At 40.7% G+C, this 23,958-nt stretch overlaps 1 protein-coding gene across 3 annotated transcripts in view; it reads right to left on the bottom strand.

Moving 5' to 3' along the window:
• Positions 1 to 23,958, bottom strand: part of osbpl6 (oxysterol binding protein-like 6) — a 172,007-nt gene that overhangs the window by 106,265 nt on the left and 41,784 nt on the right. For all 3 annotated transcript variants that reach the window (XM_041201528.1, XM_041201531.1, XM_041201530.1), the window contains exon 2: positions 20,457 to 20,738. In XM_041201528.1, the coding sequence (XP_041057462.1) occupies positions 20,457 to 20,558 (102 nt within the window). In that variant the 5' untranslated portion in view covers positions 20,559 to 20,738. The remainder of the gene's footprint in view (positions 1 to 20,456; positions 20,739 to 23,958) is intronic.

Here is a 23,958-nt window from a genome sequence, read left to right as displayed (position 1 = left end):
GCTAATTATCATGCAAAAAATTGCTATTCATTTCATGAAAACGCTACTTCTGTACAATATTATAATAATAACTGCTCAAGCTCTTTATATTCTGTTCAATCCCAAAAAGATGAGCATCTTCCTTTAAACAAACTGACTTGCATCAGAATGCAGAGTTCAGAACAATGCTGTGTTTCGCTAATATAAAAGCTCATTATTAAATTTAATTGGTCTCAAATTTTTCTGCTTTATATTTACCTGATTTCCCTCTACATTGATACCTAAGGTGGGAATTACAATTCACAATCCTTCTTTCAAATTATCTGATAAATCAAAACCTTATACCACTTTCCTCTTGGTAAATTTTCAGTTTGTTTAGTTATTCATTTTAAGTAATTAAAATTATTGATTATTGAAAATAACTTGTCAGGATTTGACTATAATTAGGTAATCTTCCTATTACCTTCTTAAACTCCATTTGAATATATTCTTCCGTTACTTATTTTTAGGTTCACCTCTTTTCTCACGTGTCATTCAGCAGCACTAAAAGGATGATCAAGCTTGTCGTAGATCACAAAATGTTGCTTTGCTAATGGAAACTGGGCAAGGGTAACTCAAGCTGGCTAACCCCATTGATTAGTCTTCCCTGTCTTTATGAAAGTACTTGAGTTGGATGGCCCCTCCATCGGGGACATGGCTGAGGTCAAGAATACAGCAGGTAAAATGTTGAGAGAATTGAAAAACTCAAACCTAGTGGGCAGAATTTTCTGCCTTCTGAGTGGGCGAGCCCGACCCAATCTCCGGTGGGCAGGGAGCCGATCCCCACCGGAGAAGCGGGCCCCGCTGCCATCTTATGTGGGCGGGCCAATTAAGGCCCACCCAGCATGTCGTCTGCTGGGAAGCGCTATGTGCTTCCTGTGCAGGTAGGATGGGGGATTCCCCAAAAGCGAGAGTGCGCTCTTTCGCGCATGCGCACACAAGAAAGCTCATCTCCCTGAGGCTAAGTGCTGCCTCAGGGAGATCGCTGACAGTTCTAAACAGTTAAAAATAGAAAAAAAACATCCTTAACATGTCCCCCTCATGTGACAATGTCACACAAGATGGGACATGTTCATAATTTACACTAAAACTTTATTAAACTTTTTAAATTCCTACATGAAACCTCATCCCGCCGGTGGATGAGGTTTCATGTTTTTTCTATTGCCCACCGGGGCTCCTGGCCTGCCCGCCAACCTTAAGGTTAGATGGGCAGGTCCTTTAATTGTTTAAATGAATCTGTCAGTGGCCTCAATTGGCCATTAACAGGTTGGTGGGCCCGCTCGCCTTCCTGAAGATTTAAATGGGGCAGGGTGACGTCAGGGGACCCGCGTCATTTTACGCATCAGTGAGCGGGCCCTGCCCCCTGCTCGCCGACAGCAAAATTCAGCCCGGTGTCTTAAATTTAAATAAAGGCAATTACAAAGGTATGAAGATGGAGATGGTTACAGTGGACTGGGAAAATAGGTTAAAAGGTAACGTGGTAGTTAAACAGTGGTAGACACTTAAGGAGATTTTACCAGAGCAATACCTGGGATGGACAGGTTGTCTTATGAGGAACGGTTGGACAGGCTAGGCTTGTATCTGCTGGAGTTTAGAAGAGTAAAAGGTGATTTGATTGAAACATATAAGATCCTGAGGGGTCTTGACAGGGTGGATGTGGAGAGGATATTTTCTCTTGGTGGGAGAATCTAGAACTAGGGATCACTGTTTAAAAATATGGGGTTGCCTATTTAAAACGTAGATGATGCTAAGTTTTTTCTCTCAGAGGGTCTTGAGTCTTTGGAATTCTCATCCTGAAAAGCCGGTGGAAGTAGAGTCGTTGAATATTTTTAAGGCAGAGGTGGATAGATTCTTAGTAAGCAAGGGGGTGATAGGTTATCAGGGATAGGCAGGGTGCAGACTTGAGGTTACTATCAGATTAGCCATGATCTTATTTAATGGCAGAGCAGGCTCAAGGGGCCGAATAGCCTACTCCTGCTTGTTCGTATGCAACTTTCAATAAAGATATATTCCATTGAGAAAGAAGGACCCAAAAGAAGGATAACTTGCATGGTTAACCACAGATAGTGAAAGTATGGTATCAAATTGAAAGAAAAGGCATACAATGCTGCAAAAATTAATGATAGGCCAGAAGATTGGGACAATTTTAGAAAATAGCAAAGGATGGCTAAAGAAAAAGGAAAAAATTAGAATATGAGAATAAACTAACAAGATATATAAAAAGAAAGCAACAGCTTCTACAAGTATAAAAAAACGAGCATCTAAAGTAAAAGTTGGTCCCTCAGAGGATGAGACTGGGGAAGTAATAATGGGAAACAAGGAAATGATAGAAGCTTTAAACAAGTATTTGGTGCCTGTCTTCAAAGTAGAAGACACAAAAAACATCCCAAGAATAGAAGAAAATCAGGGGGGGAAAAAAAGTGAGAACTTAAAACAATCACTATCACGAGGGAAAAAGTACTAGGAAAACTAATGGAACTAAGGGCTGACAAGTCAACTGGAACTGATGGCCTGCATCCTAGGGAAATAATGCATTGGTGGCAATTTAGTGAAATTCCCTATATTCTGAGAAGACCCCAGCCGATTGCTAAACCACAAATATAATACCTCTATTCAAAAATGGAAGGAGACAGAAAGCAGTTAGGCCAGTTAGCCATCTGCCATTAGGAAAATGCTGGAATCCATTATTATGGAAGTAGTAGCAGGACATTTAGAAAATCAGAATACGATCAGGCAGTCAACTTTTAAAAATTCTCTTCACGGGATGTGGGTGTCCTTCGCTAGGCCAGCATTTATTGTCCATCCATAATTGACCTCGAAAAGGTGATGGTGAACTACCATCTTGAACAGCTGCAGTCCATGTGGTGCAGGTTCATCCATAGTGCTGTTAGAAAGGAAGTTCCAGGATTTTGACACAGCAACAGTGAAGAAATGGAGATACAGTTCCAAGTCAGGATGGTGTGGGCTTGGAGGGGAATTTGCAGGTGGTGGTGTTCCCATGCATCTGCTGCTCTTGTCCTTCTAATTGGTAAAGATTATGGGTTTGGAAGGTGCTATTGAAGGAGTCTTGGTGAGTTGCTGCAGTGCATCTTGTAGATGGTACACACTGCAGCCATTATGCCTTAGTGGAGGGAGTGAATTTTTGAGGTGGTGAATGGGGCATCAAATCAAGCATGCTGCTTTGTCCTGGATGGTGTCAAGCTTCTTGAGTGTTGTTGAAGCTGCACTCATCCAGGCAAGTGGAGACTATTCTATAACACTCCTGACTTGTGCCTTGTAGATGATGGACAGGCTTTGGGGAGTAAGGACGTGAGTTACTCACCGCAGAATTTCCAGCCCCTGACCTGCTGTTGTAGCCACAGTATTTAAAAGGCTGGTACAGTTCAGTTTCTGGTCAATGGTAACCCCCTGGATGTTGATGGAGGTGGGAGGGGGTTCAGCGCTGGAAATGCCATTGAATGTCAAAAGGAGATGGGAAGATTCTCTCTTTCATTGCCTGGTACTTGTGTGGTGCAAATGTTACTTGCCACTTATCAGCCCAAACCTGAACATTGTCCAGGTCTTGCTGCATATGAACACAGACTGCTTCAGTTTCAGAAAAATTACAAATGGTGCTGAACATTGTGCAATCATCAGCGAACATCTCCACTTCTGACGTTATGATGGAGGGAAGATGAATGATGAAGTGGCTGAAAATGGTTGAGCCTAGGACACTAACTTTGTGAAAGGAAAATCGTGTTTGACAAATTTATTAGAGTTATTTGAGGATGTAATAAGCAGGATGGATAAAGTAGATGTAGGCCCAGATTTTCACGAAAATCCTGGAAATGGCCGAAAACTCTAAGCCCACCCAAGCACGGCATTTCCCAGTTTTTGCGGGGCAGGACTGGAGTCAGGCCAGGGTTCACACATATGTGATTCACGGAGGCAGCTGGCTCTTTAAGTCACCAGCTACCTCCACTGATGTGGGATGTTGGTAGGCCAAGAGTGTGAAACCAGGCGTGTGCAGATTAGGCCACGTAAGAGCTGGTCTGAACTTAGTGGATTTATTTCAATAGCCAGGGTACCCCTTTAAAGAGGTAAAGTACCCCTTTAAATCTGTTCCCAGGACACCCTTGGAGGAGGTAAGGCACCCTTTGGGATTGTTAAAGGTAAACATGATTGTGCGTAAAATGTGCGTAAACTCATTGGGACTGTCAAGCTGTCAAAGAACTGTCCAGCTGTCAAAGAATTGTCAATAAGCTGTCCAGTTGTCAAAGAACTACCAACCCTGTTGGCATGGAGGGGGTAAGGGCAAAGGGTGGTGGGTGGGGGCATGAGTTGGTACTGTTGGCATAGAGCTATAAAGGGCCATGGCGATGTGGGGAGCATAGGGGTATGAGGGGCCATGGAGGGGGGGTAGAGGGGCATGGGTTGGCATAGGTGATATGAGAGGCCATGAGGGGTGGGTAGAAGGGCACAGCTTGGCGAAGGGGGTAGGAGGGGCCATGGAGGGTCGGTGGGTTTTTTAAAATTTAATTCAGTACAGTGGCGGAACACAGAGGTAGGCCTTCTGCCCAGCCTGCCTCTGCAACCTGCAGCCTCCGCACTCATTCCAGGGGCGGCAGGCCTGAGTTCCAATCCAGCCCACAGCACCACCCCCCACTACCCAGAATAAAAACACAACCTGTGGATCTCTAATTCTGAAGGTCGTGTGCGCAGAGCTGGGAATTCTCTCGTCTCTGTGTACCTGACTCAGGAACAAAACTCAGGGCTGTAATGTATTTTGATTTCCAAAAGGTATTCAATAAGGTGTCACCTTTACACAAGATAAGAGCTCGTGGTGTCCGGGGTAATATATTAGCATGGATAGAAGGTTGGCTAACTAACAGGAATCAAAGAGTCAGAATAAATGGGTCATTTCCAAGTTAGCAAACTGTAACAAGTGGAGCACCATAGGGATCAGTGCTGGGGCCTTGTTAGGAACTAGAGATAGTTTAAGTAAGTTATATGTGTATTTGGGTGTGTTAGGAAAAAGGTATATCTTCAAGTTTAAGTTCAATTTATATTTTTTTCTATTTGTCGGTTGAAAGGTGAAACCTGGGATATAGTTTCATTTTTGAGTGCAGACAGCAGATCTGAAGCTTTGTTTGTACACCTGCATTTCTCATGAGTTTTATGACCCTTGAAACACACACACGTGCACGCACACACACAAAGAAAACTAAAAGAAGCAGTTTGAGTTCAGTTGGAAGCAGTTGCCAGCAGAAGCAGCCTAGAAGGGGCATATCGCCAGTCCCAAACTAAAGTTCAGTTGAAGCTAGGATTCCGGAGAGTTGAACAGCGGAGGGACAGATAGCAAGTTCCAAACTGAAGTTGAAGCCAGCTGCCAAGAGAGATTGGACAGAGAGAAAACTGCAGAAGCAGGTTCCAGAAACTAAAAAAAAATCCCCAAATCAGGGGAGTAGAACAAGGAAGATCCAAGAGAGCAGTCTAGACAAAGGACAGGAATCTGGAAAAGGTCCTGTTCTGTGAAAGTGAAAGCAAGGAGAAGAGTGGAAGACTCCAAGCTTCAAGTTTAAAAAGGTAGAAAGCTGCAGGAAGCAGATTTAAAGCAATATAGGTGTGCAGGAAGCCAGAAGGTCCAAGGGGGCAGCTGAAGATCTGTAGCTCTTTACTATGGGCATGTGAAGCAGTAGTGTTCTGTTGGCATGGCTGAGCATTTGAGAGAGTATGTGTGGAAGGAAGTTGAATGCACGTGGCGATTCGGGGAGAGGAACATCAGAAGGAGAGTTCAAAACCCTGGAGGTGCAACCTTGTGGAAGATGTCTGAGAGGAAGCGCTGTTTGAAAGAAGATTCCAGAGTGAGTTCAAGAGTGGAGATTGGAAGCTCTTGTGTGAAAAATGGAGTTCAGTGACACCGGTTGGCTCACTGTGTGACAAGCACTTGTGGGGGGGGCGCAGTTGATGAGAGACCCATAACATCTTTTTGAGGTGCATCTGTCACTTGGTTTCAGAAGGTGGTGTGTCTGACCACAGGTCACCTATTGGGATATGGACTGTGTACTTACTGTGAACATTGGAGTATAAGATAGCTTTTGAAATTTGTGTTATCCTTATTAATCTGTATATATCTGTAAAGGTGTAGTTGTGGATGAAGGAGCATTGTAACATAGTTTATCTTTTTTTGTTTAATAAATGTTATATTATTTTGTTAGAAGTTCTTCAGCTGACTCCTGTGACTGTTCAGTGGCCACTCTCCACATATCTAGATAAAAAATAAAATTTAGGATCTATCAAGCCGAGTTCCATCCTGGGATCTGACTTGTCCAGTAGTATCAGCTGGATCATAACAGTCTCAATTATTTACAACCTACACTAATGACTTGGATAAAGGGGCCAACTGTATTGTAATCAAATTTGCTGTCAATGAAAAGATAGGGAAGAAAATTGTGAGGAGGACAAAAGAGTCTGCAAAGGGATATAGATAGGTTAAGTGAGTGGAAAAAAAATTGGTGAATGGAGTATCATGTGGGGAAATGTGAGGTTGTCCACTTTGGTGTGAAGAATAGAAAAGCAGTATATTATTTAAGTGAAGAGAGACTGCAGAATGCTGCGGTTTGGAGGAATTCAGGTGTCCCTGAATTACCAAAAGTTAGCATACAGGTACAGCAAGTAATTAAGAAGGCAAATGGAATGTTGGCCTTTGTTGCAAAGGGGAACGGAATATAAGAGTAGGGAAGTCTTGGTAAAACTGTACAGGGCATTGGTAAGACTGCACTAACAGTAATGTGTACAGTTTTGGTCTCAGTTAAGGAGCGATATGTTTGTATTAGGGGCAGTTCAGAGAAGGTTCACTAGGTTGATTTGAAGGGGTTGTCTTATAAGGATATATACTCATTAGAATTCTGAAGAATGAGAGGTGATCTTATTGAAACATATAAGATTCTGAGGGGGCTTGACGGTAGATGCTGAGAGGATTTTTTCCCTCATAGGGGAATCTAGAACGAGGGGACACAGTTTGAAAATGAGGAGTCTTCCATTTAAGATGGAGATGAGGAGGAATTTCTTCTCTCAGAGGATCCTTGACTTTTGAAATTCTCTATCCCAGAGAGAAGTGGAGGATGGGTCATTAAGTGCATTCATGGCTGATTAAACAGATTTTTGATCAACTAGGGAGTCATGGATTATGGTGGGGGGGGGGGGGGCGGGCAGACAGGAAAGTGGGGTTAAGGCCACAATTAGATTAGCCATGATTGTATCGAATGGCGAAGCAGGCTCAAGGGGCCGAATGGCCTACTCCTGGCTCCTATTTCTTATGTACCATGACATAGTATGTAGAAGTCAGGCAGACTCAAACATTCAAGTTTGAGAAACTATTCTGAATTTCAGATTAGTTAGAACATTCTTTAGTAGAAAATCCTATAATCTGAATTTTCATAACTGAGGAAATGGGGACTCTAATCTGCATGTGAAGCTGGTCCTGTTATCTTGATTAGTCAGTTGGTTCAACGTGCAAAAGCTAAACTGAAAACAATGAAATATTCACTTTTCTTGTGCACTGCTTACTACCCTCATCACACAAGGCTGTATTTTCTGCATGTTGCCATAAAAGTAAAAGTATGTTAACAGTTTTTCAGCCCACTAGAAAGTACTACTGGATTACATAAATGAAAACATTGGTTGCTTGAAGTTAGCATTTAAAAAAAAACTATGGGTTCATGGGTTTAGGCTAATGCTTGAGCCAGTGCCAGGACAGGATGGAGGAGAAATGCTTACATTATGTTCCAGGAACTGTCTACAAAATTATAGTGATGTGCTCCATGCACAACTGTGCCATGGACAGAGATTTTATCATAGACTTGGATGAGCAACCACAAACCATGGAAGACCAGGAGAACCACAGTGCAGAGCAGACCAACTGCTACAGACAGAAGTCAGGTGCTTGACTACCCGATTTTTTTTAGCAGGTCCTGGAATTGGACCCTTTAATTTCTACTGGGCATACTTATAACAAGATGTGTATGGTTAATGTATTTACATTGTTCGTTCAGCCCTTACAAGTCACAAGCTCCTGCTTGTGCCTTATTTCAAAAGCTCAATTAGATGAAGGGGAAGCAATGATGAGTGGTTGCTCAGCCTACTGGCAAGCCAAATGGGATTCAGAATAGCTACAAGGTTACTCCAGGTAGATCTGCATAGAACTGCTGTCGAGGCTTTAATCAATGCTTTTATCACCTTGAGGCTCGATTTCTCTAATGTCCCTCCAGCTAGTTATACCTCCTTAAATTGTAATTAATTCAGAATCCCTCCATTCTTATCTGCTCAAAGACACATGTTTCCATCATACAGTTTCTCAAAAGGTGCCACTGTGTTTTCTATATGAACGTCAAAATCCTTGACTGTTTGAAAGCCATATATTCCTGCTTGCACCCATAAGATTGGTTTTTTCCTTATTCCCATCCACTAATTGCCACCACTGATGGTCATTCTTTCTTCCACAATGCCCCATCCTCTGGAATATCCTTTCTAAGCCTCAATTCCCTTTCCCTACTTTCAAATTCCTTTGTAAAACATAAAATCAAACAAGGCCATTCAGCCAACCTTGTCAGTATAATTAGACTCGCTTCCCTGCTCTGTCCCCAAAGCCCAACAAATGTTTTCCCTTTAAGTATTTATCCAAGTTCCTTTTACTGAATTTGCTTTTACTTTCCTTTCAAGCTGTGCAAGCCAGAGCTTATCAATTCATAACTTCTTTTTCTTCATGTTGCCTTTGATTCTTTCGCCAATTGCTTTAAATCTGTCTCTCCTAATTACTGACCCTTCAGCCACAGGAAAGAGTTTCTCACATTTACTCTATCAAAACCATTCATGATTTTCAACACGTCTACCAATTATTCCCTTTAACCGTCTCGGCTCTAAAGAGAACAACCATAATTTCTCTAGTTTCTCCACATGACTGAAATTTTTTATCCCTGGTACTACTCTGCAACATTTCTAAGCCCTTGATAACTTTCTTAAAGGTCACAATACTCCAGCTGAAGCCTAACCAATATTTTATAAAGGTTTAGCATTGCTTCTTTGCGTTTTTCCACTTTGCCTCCAATTATAGAGCCAGGGATCCTGTAAACATTTTTAAACAACCTTCGCTTTGTTCCAACATTTACAGACTTGTGCACTTAGACCTCTTTTCTGTTTTTGCAACCTTTTTAAGATTGAATCATTTAATTTACATTGCCTTTCTTGTTCCTCTTACAAAAACTAATTACTTCACACTTCTCTTTACATTTCAGCGGTATATATCTTCCTGAAGTCTACTATCCTCATCACTGCTTGTTACATTTCTGAGCTTCCGCATCATCGGTGAACTTTAAAATTGTACTTTTTATGACCAACTCCAGGTCATTAATAAACAATTTAAAAGAACACTGATTCCAACATTAGCCCCTAGGGAACAGCACTGCAAGTTCTTCTGTAATCTGAAAAAACAACTAATCATTTATAATCTCTGCTTTCTGTATGTTAAGCAGCTTTGTATCCCTAACGGTTTTAATTTAGCTAAGAAATTTACTTCCTGGTATGTTCATCAAACACTGATTGAAAGTATATACACTCAACATCAACTACACTACCCTGATCCACTCTCGCCATTACTTCACCAAAAAAAAAATCAAATTAGTCAAACACTATCCGTCACCCACACATCTATGCTGATTTCAATTGCCAGCTCATACTTTCCCAAGTGCCAACTAATTTTGTCCTGGGTTATTGTTTCTAAAGGTTTTCCCACCACAAAAATTTGACTAACCAGCCTGTAGTTGTAGGTTTGTCCTGTGTTTTTTTAAATAATGAAAGATTATTTCCACTGGTTCACTCCCCAACTGGAAAATGGCCCAGTGGACCAGAAACTTCAAAGATCCCAGGTAAGGTGGAGAAGGCCCATAAGTCAGAGTTTGCTGCTTCCTGAAAAAAGCTGCTCCAATGCAGCCATGATAGTGGCATCTACCTGTTAAAGTGGAGAGTCACCTTGAAAAGCAATACAACTCCAACACGGCCATGTGTGGCATGCCCTGTTGACTTCCTCCCAAACCAATCATCAGTTGAGCGATAACATAAAATACAAGATATGCTCAACAAGTCAGGTAATATGTGTGGAGAGAGAAGTTAATGTTACATTTCAGCTTGATGACCTTTCACCAGAAAATAAAATATTAACTGTTTCTCCTTCCATAACTGCTGTCTAATTTGCTGAGTGCTTCTAGCATTTTATATCAGATTTCAGCAACTGCATTACTTTGCTTTTGAATTAACAGAGTGAAAGCAGGAAACAGCAGTAGTGCCATCAGGCAACGCATGCACACTGCTGAGTTCTTCACCAATGTACGTGTTTTTCTGATATTCTTCATTTACTCTTTGGCCTATACTCTAATGTCATTTACCTGTTCTTCCCTCTCACTGTTCATATTTTTTTCTTCCGCACACTGTAAAACATTTGGGAACTCTATGTAATTGAAAATTGTTGCTTCATTGATTATCTTTTGCTGCAGTCACACTATGGCCACTCCTTTCTGAAATGGGACCTGCATTCCTTTGTGCAGAGCTGCATGATGGAACAGATCTGCTACTGAGTTCAGAGTAAGTCAACAAATTCTATGATACTCCAAACATACCACTACTTAAGGCTTTTGGTTACCATGCCCACTGCAGAGAATTTAGGGCTTTTATGAGCTGTCTGAAATGGTACCTCATGATTGTCTGTAACCACTTTCCAAGAAGGCTGAAACTCTAATATACTCTAAGGAATGCATAAAGGAATGCAGGTGCCATTTCAGAAAGGAGTGGCCATAGTGTGACTGCAGCAAAAGATAATCAATGAAGCAACAATTTTCAATTACATAAAGTTCCCAAATGTTTTACAGTGTGAAGAAAAAAAATATGAACAGTGAGAGGGAAGAACAGGTAAATGACATTAGAGTATAGCTGTAGTTACATCTCAAGAGTTTAAACACTAAGTCTTCTACAGTAACAGTGAAGACAGTTATGAGAGATTCTCCTCTTGTGTATGGTCTGTTAAATGACAGTGTCCACAAACACACTAGTTAGTAAACTTCTCATTGAACCATTAACTACAAAAAATTACTGCACAATTCACAGCTACATTAACAAGTGTTGTCCATTTACCCTAAGTAGCTTTTAAATTATTTGAACAGCTTAAAGGATTACACATGTTAAGTCTATGCTCCTTAACAACAACTTCTATTTATATAACACCGTTAGTGTAGAAAAACATCCACAGACACTTCATAGGAAGGTTATCAAACAAAATTTGACACTGAGCCACACAGAGATATTAGGGTAAATGACAAAAAGCTAGGACAAAGACCGCATAGCTCATTGTAAAATTGCACACACTCACCATTTTGTTGGCATGAACCCAATTTTCTTGGTCAGCTTTTTTTCTATTTTAAAACTAGTTTTTCTAATTTTTTACTGCACTTGTTTCTCTTTCATGCACTTTGTCTTCTACAGCATACGATTCCTTCCTCTTCTTTTGTCTCCTTCAGGATATAAAATCTCATTTTCCTTATGGCATGAGTCTACTTTTGTTTGCACTGATCCTTGAAACCGTTTTTCTCCTAATTGTGATCATTATGATCCTCATTAACGCAAATAAAACATGGCCATCAATATGCTAAATTTTCCCTTCGAAAGACTTCTTCACTGGGCCATAAACTTCTCCAACAAGTTAGTGACAAATTTCTGATTATTATCCAAAACATTTTTCACTAGGCCCCATAAGAACATGTGAGATAACAATGGACTATCCAACCCTCCCACATCCAGTGCCATTCTGATGAATTTGCACTGAATCCCCTTCAATGCCAATTTATCCTTCCTAGGTGTGGTGCCAAAAACTGAATGCAGAACTCCAGATGGCCAACCAAGGTTCTATACACTGAAGCATCACTTCTTCTGTTTTTTATTCCAGTCCCCATGAGATAAAGACCAACATTTTATTTGCCTGTTAGATTACTATTTGTACCAGTCCACCAGCTTAAGTGTTAGAGCAGTTGAATGCCCAAACCTCTTGAGTCTATTACAGTTCTTAGCTTCTCACCATTTAGAAAATACCCTGATTTGTGTTTCTTGGGTCCAAAGTAGATGACCTCACACTTGTCCACATTGCATTTGATTTATAATTTAGCCTACTCATTTAATTTGCCCATGTCCCCTTTCAAGCTCCTGCTCCTATCTGCACTATTTACTGTCCCTCCAAACACAAATGTCATCTATAAACTTGAATATATGATATTCTATTCCTTCATCAAGTTATTAATAAATATTGTGAAAAGTTGAGTTGCCAGAACAGATCCCTGGAGAATACCACTACTCACATCCAATCAGATTATGTGCCGTTTATTGTCTGTTTTCTATCTCCTATCAATTTCCAACCCAATTCAAATGGCTACCCTCAAGGCTGTGCTCTCTCAATTTTTGCTATCATTCCAGCTAGCAAAGTATAGACAAATTCATCCAATGGTTTAGATTCAAATCCAAGTCTAAGAGATTTTGAAACTACCTAGCTGCACCCCCAAGTCTCTTTAGAAACCAATCTATAATATACCATCCAAAACACAAGCAATTAATTTGGAAATTGCTGACTGTTGTTTTAAATTAGAAGCTGAGAAAGTAATCAATATATTCAAAATGGAGAACATAAGCCTTACAGGAAAATTTTAGTTTGGACAAAAATCAGGTTGTATATTCAAGGAAAAACATAAAACAAGGAATACAAATCAGAATCCATAGAAAAAGGCAAGGTAAATATCAAATTCACGACAGAAGGGGCTCCTTTTTTCATAAAATACTAAAATACTTAAGAGACTAAAATACTTCATAAGAGACCAAAAGATTACAATATATATTTCACATCTCCCAGCTGTTATTTCATACAAGTAAAGACCTATTTGCAATGTTGCCACATTTGACACGCCCCCTTATAGCATAACAAATGTTAACTTTCCAATCTAAACTGGTTTGCAGCAGCTTCTCATTTTATACTATATGGCTTCATGAACAAGTTTGAGACACCATATAGAATTAAACATAAATTGAAGTTTAATAACATTTAAAATACCAGAATCATTCTGAGAAATCAGTCACTGTTGTTGATTAAATAGGCATTTGTTAATATTAACAACATACATAAGCACTAATATAGCACCTTTAACATAGTATTACATACCAGGACACTTCACAGAAAAGTCAACAGACAATAGTTAACACTGAGCCAAAACAGCCGTTAGATCAAGTGACTACATGCTTTTCAAAAAGCTAGGTTTAAAAAAAATTTCAGTAATCTAAAAACTACAATCATATATTTAGGAATCAGGTGTCAGTAGTTCCCAGAAATAAACTAACTAATATTCACCATTCTGGCATTTTGTTAACTGTGATCATTTCTGAAATAATTTCCCAGAAAGCATCATTGGAATTTGATTCATTCCAAATACTGAAATGTTCTGACATTCAGCAGTTTCTACAAGTGTGATAGATTGAAAAATTATGGGAATAAAAGCTAAATGCCAATTTCCAAAATCTTTATTTAGGTAACATTTATACTAAAAATTATTATTGTTTGAAAATTTATATTGATATATTTGCAATTTGTTGTTGTTTGAGTATCAGGTGCATTTTAAAGCAGTGTATGTAAGTACTTGCAAATTGAATGTGAAGAAAAATATCAGTTGCATTCCCATCCTTTCTCTTGTAACAATCTGACTCTTAGTACACTTTTTTAAAAAATTCCCACATTAAGAAAATATGTTGTACTCACTTCCTGTCCAACTCTGGAATCAATTCCCCTTCCCATCTGCCTCACTGTGGAACCTGGAATCCACTACTCCTTAAGCTTCCTGTTTGCCCATTTCCTACTTCAGTCCTATTTGCACTATTTTAGCCTTCTCAAGCCCATGCCCTCCTGCCGTCTCTGTGCTCAATACCTGCCTGTAGTTCCAAGCTAATATCAGTACGATGCTACAGGAAGATGGCAGTGTAAACAAAATCATAAAAAAGGTGTTTCCCTGTTCCTTCCGTCAATTTATTGATTTAATCGTGTGCCATTTATCTACTGGTTTATTAATTTGGTTCACTCACCTATGAATTTATTAGTTCACTGGTGTTCTCTGCTCTATGAAATTAACTCAGTTGTAGCTCTTACATTAACTTAATTTTTTATGCTTCTATTGACTTATTGCTCTACCTTCTGTTCTATTAAATCTTCATTTACTGGTGTCTACAACCCCATTACTTTGTAGATTTTGTTGTTGTACTTGATGCTCTATGAACTTATTAATCCACGGCTACCCGCCTCTCCATTAATGTATTAACTTGCTGCTGTCCACAGTTCCATTCATTGAACTCACTGTTGCATACTGCCCATTAATTTAGTGGTGTGTCCGCTACTGTATTGATTTGCCGATAATTTATTTACTCTATGATATCCCCTTCTTCATTAATTTGCTGGGGAATGCTGCTCCATAAATGTATTTATTTATTTAGTAATGGCCAGTGCTCTATTAACTTATTTATTCACTGCTGCCTACTCAGCTAACTGTAGTGAATGTTGTTGATTTGAGTGGTCATACATGTAGGTTGAGTTTTCCATTTGCAATTATACAGTGTCAAACAGAATGAGTAACAAATTTTATTATGTCTTAAGTTCACCAGTCTACTCACTTAACTTTTAATTTTCGTAAGATGATATTGGTAGTTTCTATTGGCCATTATGTAGGGAACATAAAGAGAAAGCTTTTCAATATTGTGCGGTTGTTGATTCTCCATGTGAAAGCCAGGATGAACACCCTACCTTTTAAGAATACCTAGCTGATGGAAACCAATACAAATCTTGGAGAAAGCAGAATATTGTGAATGCTGGAAATCAGAAATAAATATAGAAAATGCTAGAAATACTCAGCAGGTTATGGCAGCATCTGTGGAGAGAAAGGTCAAAGGCCTTAAACGTTAACTCTGTTTCTCTCTACAGATACTGCCATAACCTGCTGAGTATTTCCAGCATTTTCTGTTTTCATTTCACAAGTTCTTGGGGATTTAGCAGTGTGAAGCAGAGCTCATTTTATTGTCTGATATTCTATACAATGGCTAGCCCTCTACAGATCCTGTTCTAGTGAAGTTATACTGACATATGTGCCTTGTTGCAAAGCCATTTCAAGTGTATAACAATGTGAAAGTACGTTAAATAGCTTATTTCTTGCTTTAAGCTCATTTTGTTATAAGGTAAATAATTCAGGAGTCAGGTCAGGTGTATGACTCCCAAGCATGAGTTGTGAAACCGTCAGTTGTGCATTCCCCGATAAAGAAGATTCTTCAGTCTACTTAAATTCATTCTTCCCACCTTACCATCTTTTCATGAGAGAATCTCATGGATTCTTAATTAAATTCAGAGTTCTGACCTCAATCACTCTTATTAGCAACCCATTCCATTTGTTCATCACTTTTCCATAAAGAAATATTCTTCATAATAGATATTAAAATATCTAAATAGAGATTTAAATAACAGAAATAAGTTTATCAGGAACACAGTACAGTGGAAAATCATGCAGAATACCAAAAATGGAGGGGGAAACTGAAAAGGGGCAAAAGGGAGAATCTGAAAACCCCAATTTCCTTTCCTTACTGTCCATAAATCAGTGTTTTGAGAAGGAAGATGCGTGTGTTTCTGAATTCTTGAGTGTTTGGATCAATTTGAATAATCAGCAGTAAGCTTTTTGTGGGTTTAAATAAGGAGGATTATTTATTTACACATTCACTCTGAAAGTCTAATGTTACATCACTCACTCAGAGCGCGCACGCACACACGCACACATTTAGTTAAAGAGAATAGTGTACATTTAGCAACCATACACAGAGGGGTAGCTTGTAATTCATGTGTTTGACTTGTCTTAGGGAAAATGTATGTGTTGCAGGCCCGACAAAGGAGGTATTTTACTCCTGAAGCGTAGTTTAGTGGATTCAATAGCCCAAGTTGTATAGAGGGGTTATGTCAGGATTCCCAAGAAGAGATGGATTTTCAGCAGGTCACAAAGCTAGTTACGTATAATCTTCTTACTAGAGAGGTTTTTTTTTGTACTGGTGGGCTTGAAAAGGAACTGGCTTGGACCTTTTAGGATATTGCAGTCTCTAGTTTTTAAAGACGCAGATGTTGTGCCCTTTCTGCTGCTTTCTCTACAATTGTTGTTTGCAGACTGACTTTTCTCCGGTTCTTCATAAAGATTTGTTATCTGAATACAGCTTCGATCACAAGACCGATACTTTTATCGTCCACCCAGAATGATTTAGAAGTCATCGCTACACAATGGGGAATACAGGGGGGTTATTTCACACTTACTTATGATGAACTGGTTTATTCTATAGCTCTCTTTGTTAAATTTTAACTTCGGTGCCAGGGAATCTGGAAGACCCCAGATCTTGAGTTTTGAATTAATCCACAAGCAATAGGTGTGAATTCCACAGATGGTTTTCGGCTTGGCATGTCCATTCAAAGGGGAACTCTACCCATAGTCATTCAAAACTTTCTGGAGACTTGAGATAGTCTGTGTTGAAATTGTAAAAGTCACCTGACCCTTGGTGGTAATCTTAGCAGCATTTTTATGTCCATTTTTAAAAAAGGCATTTCTAGAAAATTCTGAAAACAGTCCATATTTAAAATTATGAATATTACGTGTCTTTACTGCGCATGATACTATGGAGGATACATGGGAGGGCATGGGTGATCTGAGGTGGCAAGGAGGATACGAGGGGCATAGAGATGGTATGGGCAATCTGAGGGTGCATGGTCTGCAAGGGTAAGGGAGGTGAGAGGTGAGGTGTAGGGTGCCTTTAAATAATGTTGGGAGCTGCAATACTGTGTTGGCAAACCGAGGTGGGCCTTCTAAGCAACTTGTCTCCATGCCAACTTGGTGCGCAATTGGCTGAGGGATAGGAGGCAGTGAGTAGTGGAGACAGATTTTTGTTGACTGGAAGATGTAGGTAGTGAGGTTCCAGGGATCAGTGTTAAAGTCACTGCTTTGCTTGTTATATGTAAATGACATTTTCAGAGTTCACAGATGATACAAAACTTGGTAAAATAAAAAATATAGCAAGAAGGATAGTAGGAGACTTTAAGGGCAGAGATAGACTGATGAAATGGGCAAACACATGGTAGATGCAATTTAATGTGGATAAGTGTGAAGTGACGCACTTTGGGAGGAAAAACATGGGGAGGCAGTATAATCTGAATGATACTATTTTGCTGGTGGTGCAAGAGCTGAGGGACCTGGGCTACATATTCACAAAACTTTGAAGGTGGAAGGGCAAACTGATTAAGTGGTCAAAAAAAGCATATTATTGTGAATATCTGATTCATGTTTTAGACTATAGCTTATAGTTTAGAGTTTAAAATGTTAAATGTAAAATAAATGGAAAATCCTGATCGAGAAATTGGCAATAATCCTGATGTAAATCCAATTCAAACTAGCTTGGAGTTATTACACTTAAAAGTTGGGGCCATGTTGACTTAAGAGGTTAACAGCCAGAAAGGCAAGATCATAAAAAAGCAGCTGGGTTTACTTAGCTAAAGAACTAGATACACAATGTTTGCAGTTATTCCAGTAAAGGATAAATTATTCATGTAGTCTCCCAGGATAAGGAAAGCTTTGGAATTAAAAGATAGTTAATTTGCATTTGTGAGTGCCGTACTCCCATGGAAACGAGTGGAGCTTAGTGAGATGCTTTGTTTTGAGTTTATTACTGTGAAATCCACTCAAGGCACAGCCAGCAGGCAAGACTGGTTATGTTTTTAGAAAAGCAGCAAACAGACTGTCAGCTTTGGGTCTTATGTAGCTTGTAGCTCCTTCTAAATTGACAGATAAAGCCAGACCTGCACCTGAAGTAGAGTAAATGCTAGATCTATCATCCATGTGGCAACCTGCAAGTGAGAGCTGGTGTTCAATACAAGGCAAAGTTGGAAAGGGGAAAAACAATGGGAAGATCTGCTTAGCTGAAAGCCAAGGAAGAAATCTATAGTTGGAGTTCTGGAAGTAATCGCTTCGTTGAAGTTTAAAGGAATAGCAGGGGGCTTTTGGAAACCAAGGGTGTTTTCTGATGTTTTAAGTTACTGCAGGGGTCAGAGGGAGGCCAGTGCTGGAGCTGTGGAATCCTGAGTCGTGAGGTCAGTAAAGAAACTGGAGGAGCATGTAGCCAAGGAAGGACCCCCATGAAATTTTGTACCTTGGTGAATAGCTGGAACACTGAAGAGAAATCAAAGTAAGTTCTGGAGAGCTATAATATATCTTTTGAGTGGGTCCTAGGAAAATGAATAAACGTTAAAAGATTTTATAAGAGAACCCCATGGGTTTAAGTTAATAGTGTTTACTTAATTGTATATTAAAAAAAGAATTAGACTAAGTTTTTTTGTTTAAAACTGTGTAATCTTGCAGCATAGATCTGTCAGTTAATCGCTAGGTATTCGGATTTCTTCTTTAAATCACAATGGTCCCTAACTGGATCGTAGCAATATGAAATACTTGGATGTTTCTGATCTATTTTTAAGGTTTATTGTCATACCACATTGGAACATCAAATACAAAAACAAGGAAGTTCTGCTAAACCTTTACAGGTCACTGTTAGGTCTCAGCCAGAGCACTGTATACAGTTCTGGACACCAGATGTTAGGAAGGGTGTCAAGGCCATGAAGAGTATATAGGAGAAGTTCATCAGGATGATACCAAGGGTGAGTGAATTCAGTTGTGTGTAGAGATTGAAGAAGCTGAGATTGTTTTCTTTAGATGTTGGAGGGTTTGGGGGAGGCCTAATAGAGGTTTTCAAAAGTATGAGGAGTTTGGATAAAGAAAGTGGGGAGAAACCACTTCATCTGGCAAGAGGGTGAGTATCCAGAGATCATAGATTTAAAATAATTAGCAAATGAACTAAAAAGGAAAAAGGAGTATTTTTCACACAGAGGGTTTTTAAGATCTGGAACACACTACTGAAAGAGTGGCAGAAACCACTTCCATTGGAACTTTCAAAAGGCAACCGGACATATATTTGGAAGAATTCATTTGCAGGGTTATGGGGAAAAAACTGGGATTTTGATCAAATTGGACAGCTTTTTCAAAGAAGCAGCACAGTCACAACAGGCCAAATGGCTGCCTTCTGTGCTAGAAGATTGTCTGATCCTATGGCTATCTGATCATTTCCCTTCACATCCTGAATTCATGCCCTTGTACCCTGGCATCTCAGAATTATTATTTCAGGTTCATTTTTCCTTTGCCTATAAGTACATTATATACCTCTATATGATCCCGCAAGGCATCCCATTGAATTTGAAGAGTCATACCTAATCAAATCATCCTTCTGTCACATTGTCACCCTCAATTTTCTTCAGTGTACTGCCTCTAGGGTACAGGCTGACCTCTTGCAGCTACCAGAATTTAACACAGTATCAAAGCTGTAGACTGACAAGGGCACTGTCAAATTCCAATATGACCTCTAGGAATTTAAACTCAAATTAATTTAGCAATATATTAAATAAAATAGATAGTAAGCAATGAACGAAATCTCATCCCTCTACCAAATTGTCCATTCCATTTCTCTATCACTCCACTCCAACCCCCCCTCCCAGAAAGCTCAGTGCCAGCCATGGAGTACACTTTACTTCCATTTTATGCCTCCAATATGCCTATGCCAGTACGTGCCCATTCTTAACTGTATTTGCCACTGATCAGCTCTGGTGCCAAACTGTACTTGAGAAGTGTGTGAGCAGTCCATTAGGCCAACTGGGAATGGCACTCTCTAAACATAATACTCAATATTTTTAACATAAGAGTTGAATACCTGAATGTGGGGTGGAGAGAGGTTGGAGACATGCAGTAAGCCGCAGCTTGAGGGACAGCCAGCAGTATAAACTTGGTCTGGTGACTGAGCATCATAGTCTACAGACATCATCCCAAGATTGGTAGTTTTAATGAAGCTACAACTTTAGTTGTTAAAAACAATTAATTGTATAAAAGAACAAAACTGCTTTCAGAATACCGCACTTTAAAATTTCAAATACATATTAAAATATTCTACCGCCGGTTCAAATAGTAAATTCAGGGTTCTGAAAAACGTATTTTGTACAACCACTTAAATTTTAGTACAAATTAGCACGTACAATATGTTCTAATCATTCCTAGCTACACGACTTCCTCTTCCAGTCTATTCTCAAGTGAAAACATTTTGTTGACTTGAATTTATTTAATCAAAATTAATGCCCACCACACATCGTACCTAATGCACAACCTTAAAACAAGAACCAATTTCATGAGCAGCTGAAAATTCAAGCATATTCAGCAAAGTATTTTAAAACCTGAAAGATCAACAGGAGTATAGTCAGCAGCAGTTTTATTTTGTTGCCTTACCGGTTTACTCTCTCTTTGAGAGGATGAAGATAATGATGTACTCCGATGAGTGGGGGTTGATATTTTGTGAGCAGGCGACATGTTTTTCTCCTCTGAGCTCATGGTTACTGACGGTGGCTTGGTGTATGTGGTAACAGTTGCACTATGGCCTTCGCTTAAACTTTGAAATTACCACTTGGCTTCTTTACGTGAACTAACATTATTCCAATCAGCACAGCAGCAACAACAACAACAACATTGGGAACTCTGCAGCTAGTGCTATCTTTTGTTTACCAGCTCAGCCTAAAAGAGAAAAAAACAAAAAAATGTATCAAATTAAATTGACTTGGGGGTATTGACAGAATTGTTTTAAACCATAAAATAATTTACAGGTTGCATTCAACAGAAGAGCAAGCCAACAGAGTTCATCTAAAATCTATCTAATTCTACATGCATTAAATCACTTGCAACAAGTCATTGTTTCACTCTCAAAATATCTTCAATCACAATAACTTCTCATATAATGTATGTAAACTCTTTCTCATTTTATTGTGCACGAGGTCAAAGCACAACCTGCAGATTATTCTACCTCTAAAATCAAGGCATCCACTCCAAATTTGCATTCATAAAACTATTTGCCCATTGCTCTCAATGGACATAGCCACCTCAACATTGGTGTATTCTTTGACAATTATTTTGGATTCTGCAATTTTTTTTTTAAGTTTAGATTTTGAATGTAAGACATCAGGCGAAACTCTCCCAAATTTGCACTAAGTGTGGTAGCGGGCGGGTAAAATGACATTTTACCTGCTGACCACAAAGGCAGCTTTTCACACCGTATCATCCCAAACCCATTGCATGAATTATGCATTCCCACAAAACACTCCATTTCCATGGCAGGTGGGCTCTCATTCGTCCACTATGCCATCATCTTGCCACTTCATCATGCAGGCGACATATTTAAAGTGCAGTCCCGTGCACTCCTCTGTGCTTTCAGCACACGACTGCTGCAAAGAAGACATGGCGCTGAAAGGCAAAAAGATTGCTGGCCCCAGGTTCAATGATGCGGCCCTCGAGGGCCTTTTGGATGCAGTGGAGGCTAGCCGTAATGTCCTCTACCCCTGCTCTGGCCACAGATTGGAAAGCAACATCACCAATCAGGCTTGGGAGGTGCTACCAGCGGTTGTTGTGCCTACATCCTACAAAAGAGGACACCCACCCAGTGCCGCAAGAGGATGAATGATCTCCTCTGTTCTGCTAGGGTAAGTCACTCTTCTCATCAGTTTCGACTCTTACACTCACAAACCCATCACACATCCACAGGGCACTCAATTAATGTCAGTTCAAGGGACATCACCATTCATTCTCTCTCACACACATCTTAATTGTCCTCATTCCATCCATGGGACCATTCACCACCCACACATGCCAGGCATACTTGTCATCTGGCCTGGCAGGCATCTTGCTTACACTCTCTCCATCTCTATTCATGCAGGACAAGCTGGCATACAACAAGAGGGAGAGGTCGCTTATCAGTGGAGGAATGCCTGAATTCAAGGTCCTCATGGACTTTGAAAACAGAGCCATCCAGCTGGCTGGCGAGGATCTGGACTGTTCCTGTGGCTCATGGTGAGGTCAGCAGTGTTCTACCAAGTGAGGATTCAGCAGTGCAACATCCATCAGACAACCATGCTGTATGTGATGTGTCCTGTTTCACAAGCCACTGCCATGCACTAATTATCTCCCCTTACTTTCGCAGGCACATCTGCCAAACAGCTGACAGAGTCCATGACCTACGGCCTCCAATTTTAAGCCCAAAAGAAACCTCTGAAGAGAAGTTTGAAGGCACCCTCCTGAAGTCCAATCACAGTGCTCATCCAAAATCTCCACCAATGCTCATCCACAACCTCCACTGGTGCAGACACACACACCTCGGTGGGACCTGGCTTTAGAATAGCCCCAGGATCAGAATCTGGTAAGCACATCGTAAGTTCTGATCCACAGCAGGCAGCAGCAAGGACTTTGTAGGTGTCTGGCACTCGGAGGACTGGTGGAGACCAGAAATTTGCTGAATCCAAGTCAGATGACGAGCCTCTGGACTTGGTCATGTCACAGTTGTTGGAGCTGCCAAGGCAAGCTCGGGAACATCAGGAAGGGATGTCCACTGCACTCCTCAGATTGTAAGGCACAATGGAGGAGTCCATCGCATTCAGGCTGAGGTGATAGCGCCAGCATGCCAATGCACTAACGTCAACGCTGATAGGACAGTGGCTACTAAAGAGACCCTTGGTCCAGGACGTCACTCCTGCACTGCAGCATGGGCTTAATGCCATAGCTGATGCCAGAGTCAGCCTCCAACAGTGTGTATGTGAGAAGGGTGCAGGGCAGCTTGATCTCACTCTAGCTTCCCCTTCTCCTCAAAGAGTCAGCCACGGGCCCTCGAGCACCCATAGGGAGGAGGATCAGCAGGTGAACACCCCGAGGCCATCCACCCAGGTGACTCTGGGAGTGTCCAGCCCATCCGAATCCCCTCCTCCTGTGACCCCAGCAGCTCCAGCTCCACAGGCTGAGGAGGTGCCACTGCCGCACAGCAGGTCCCTGAAAGCAGATCGGGGGCCTCCAGGTCTCGGCCCTCCAGATGGTGCCTGCCAAGGTCATCACAGACAGGGCTTAGCAGTCAGCAAGCTGCCACCACCTCCGTTGTGGATGTCCGGGGAGCACCAAGACTTAGCAGCAGGGTTAAGAAGGTTAAGAAGATGTTGTTGCACAGCCTGGGTATGGGTGTTAATCACTTGTACATAATGTTCACTATTGTCAATAAACTCCCAAAAATGTCTCCCTGTCTATGGCTCCTTGTTCTGATGAGCAGCGTTCATGTCACTCAGATGCCAAACCTTTTCACACCAGGCAAAGGCAGATGTCTTGGTCCAGGACCTCTTCCCTGTGCTCTGTGCAGCCTTCAGACCAAAGTGATGGTCTGGCCTCACATTCCCTGGACACATTCCTGATGCCTGCACCTTGATGGTGCTTGTCACTGCTGCCAGAATGTCATGGGCAGGTGCCAAAGAGTTCTGTCATTCTCTGTGTGCTCTCAGCACCTTTAAGGTGGGACTGGCTCCTAACTCTTCAGCACTTGTGATGAGTGACGCTGTATTCCTGAAGGGCTCAGCTGTTAAAAGCAGACAAAGGATCAGCTACTTTTAAAGTTTCATGGCTGCTTCTCTATGATATGACACTGATTATGGACAGCAAGCGAGCTGCCCTCAGCCAGACAGGAGTCAGACATTCTCAGAGGCTACGTCAAGATCTATGGAGTGTCCTCGCTAGATGTCATCATCATCCTCCGGCAATTGAGCGACTATTAGGGCCTCCACTACATCATTATGACAGAAGCATTATCACAGAGGGTATGTGCGCTGCCATAAGCCAGACTGGAGTCAAACAATCACATATGTGATATGAGAATCGTATGGTATCTTCCTCACTGCACGCCATCATCATCCTCCACAAATCCAGCAGCTAT

This window comes from Carcharodon carcharias, chromosome 12 (assembly GCF_017639515.1).
Source record: "Carcharodon carcharias isolate sCarCar2 chromosome 12, sCarCar2.pri, whole genome shotgun sequence".
Taxonomy (NCBI): Eukaryota; Metazoa; Chordata; class Chondrichthyes; order Lamniformes; family Lamnidae; genus Carcharodon; species Carcharodon carcharias.
The sequence above is the reverse complement of the archived record's forward strand: the minus strand, read 5'-3'. Positions and strand labels throughout refer to the sequence as shown.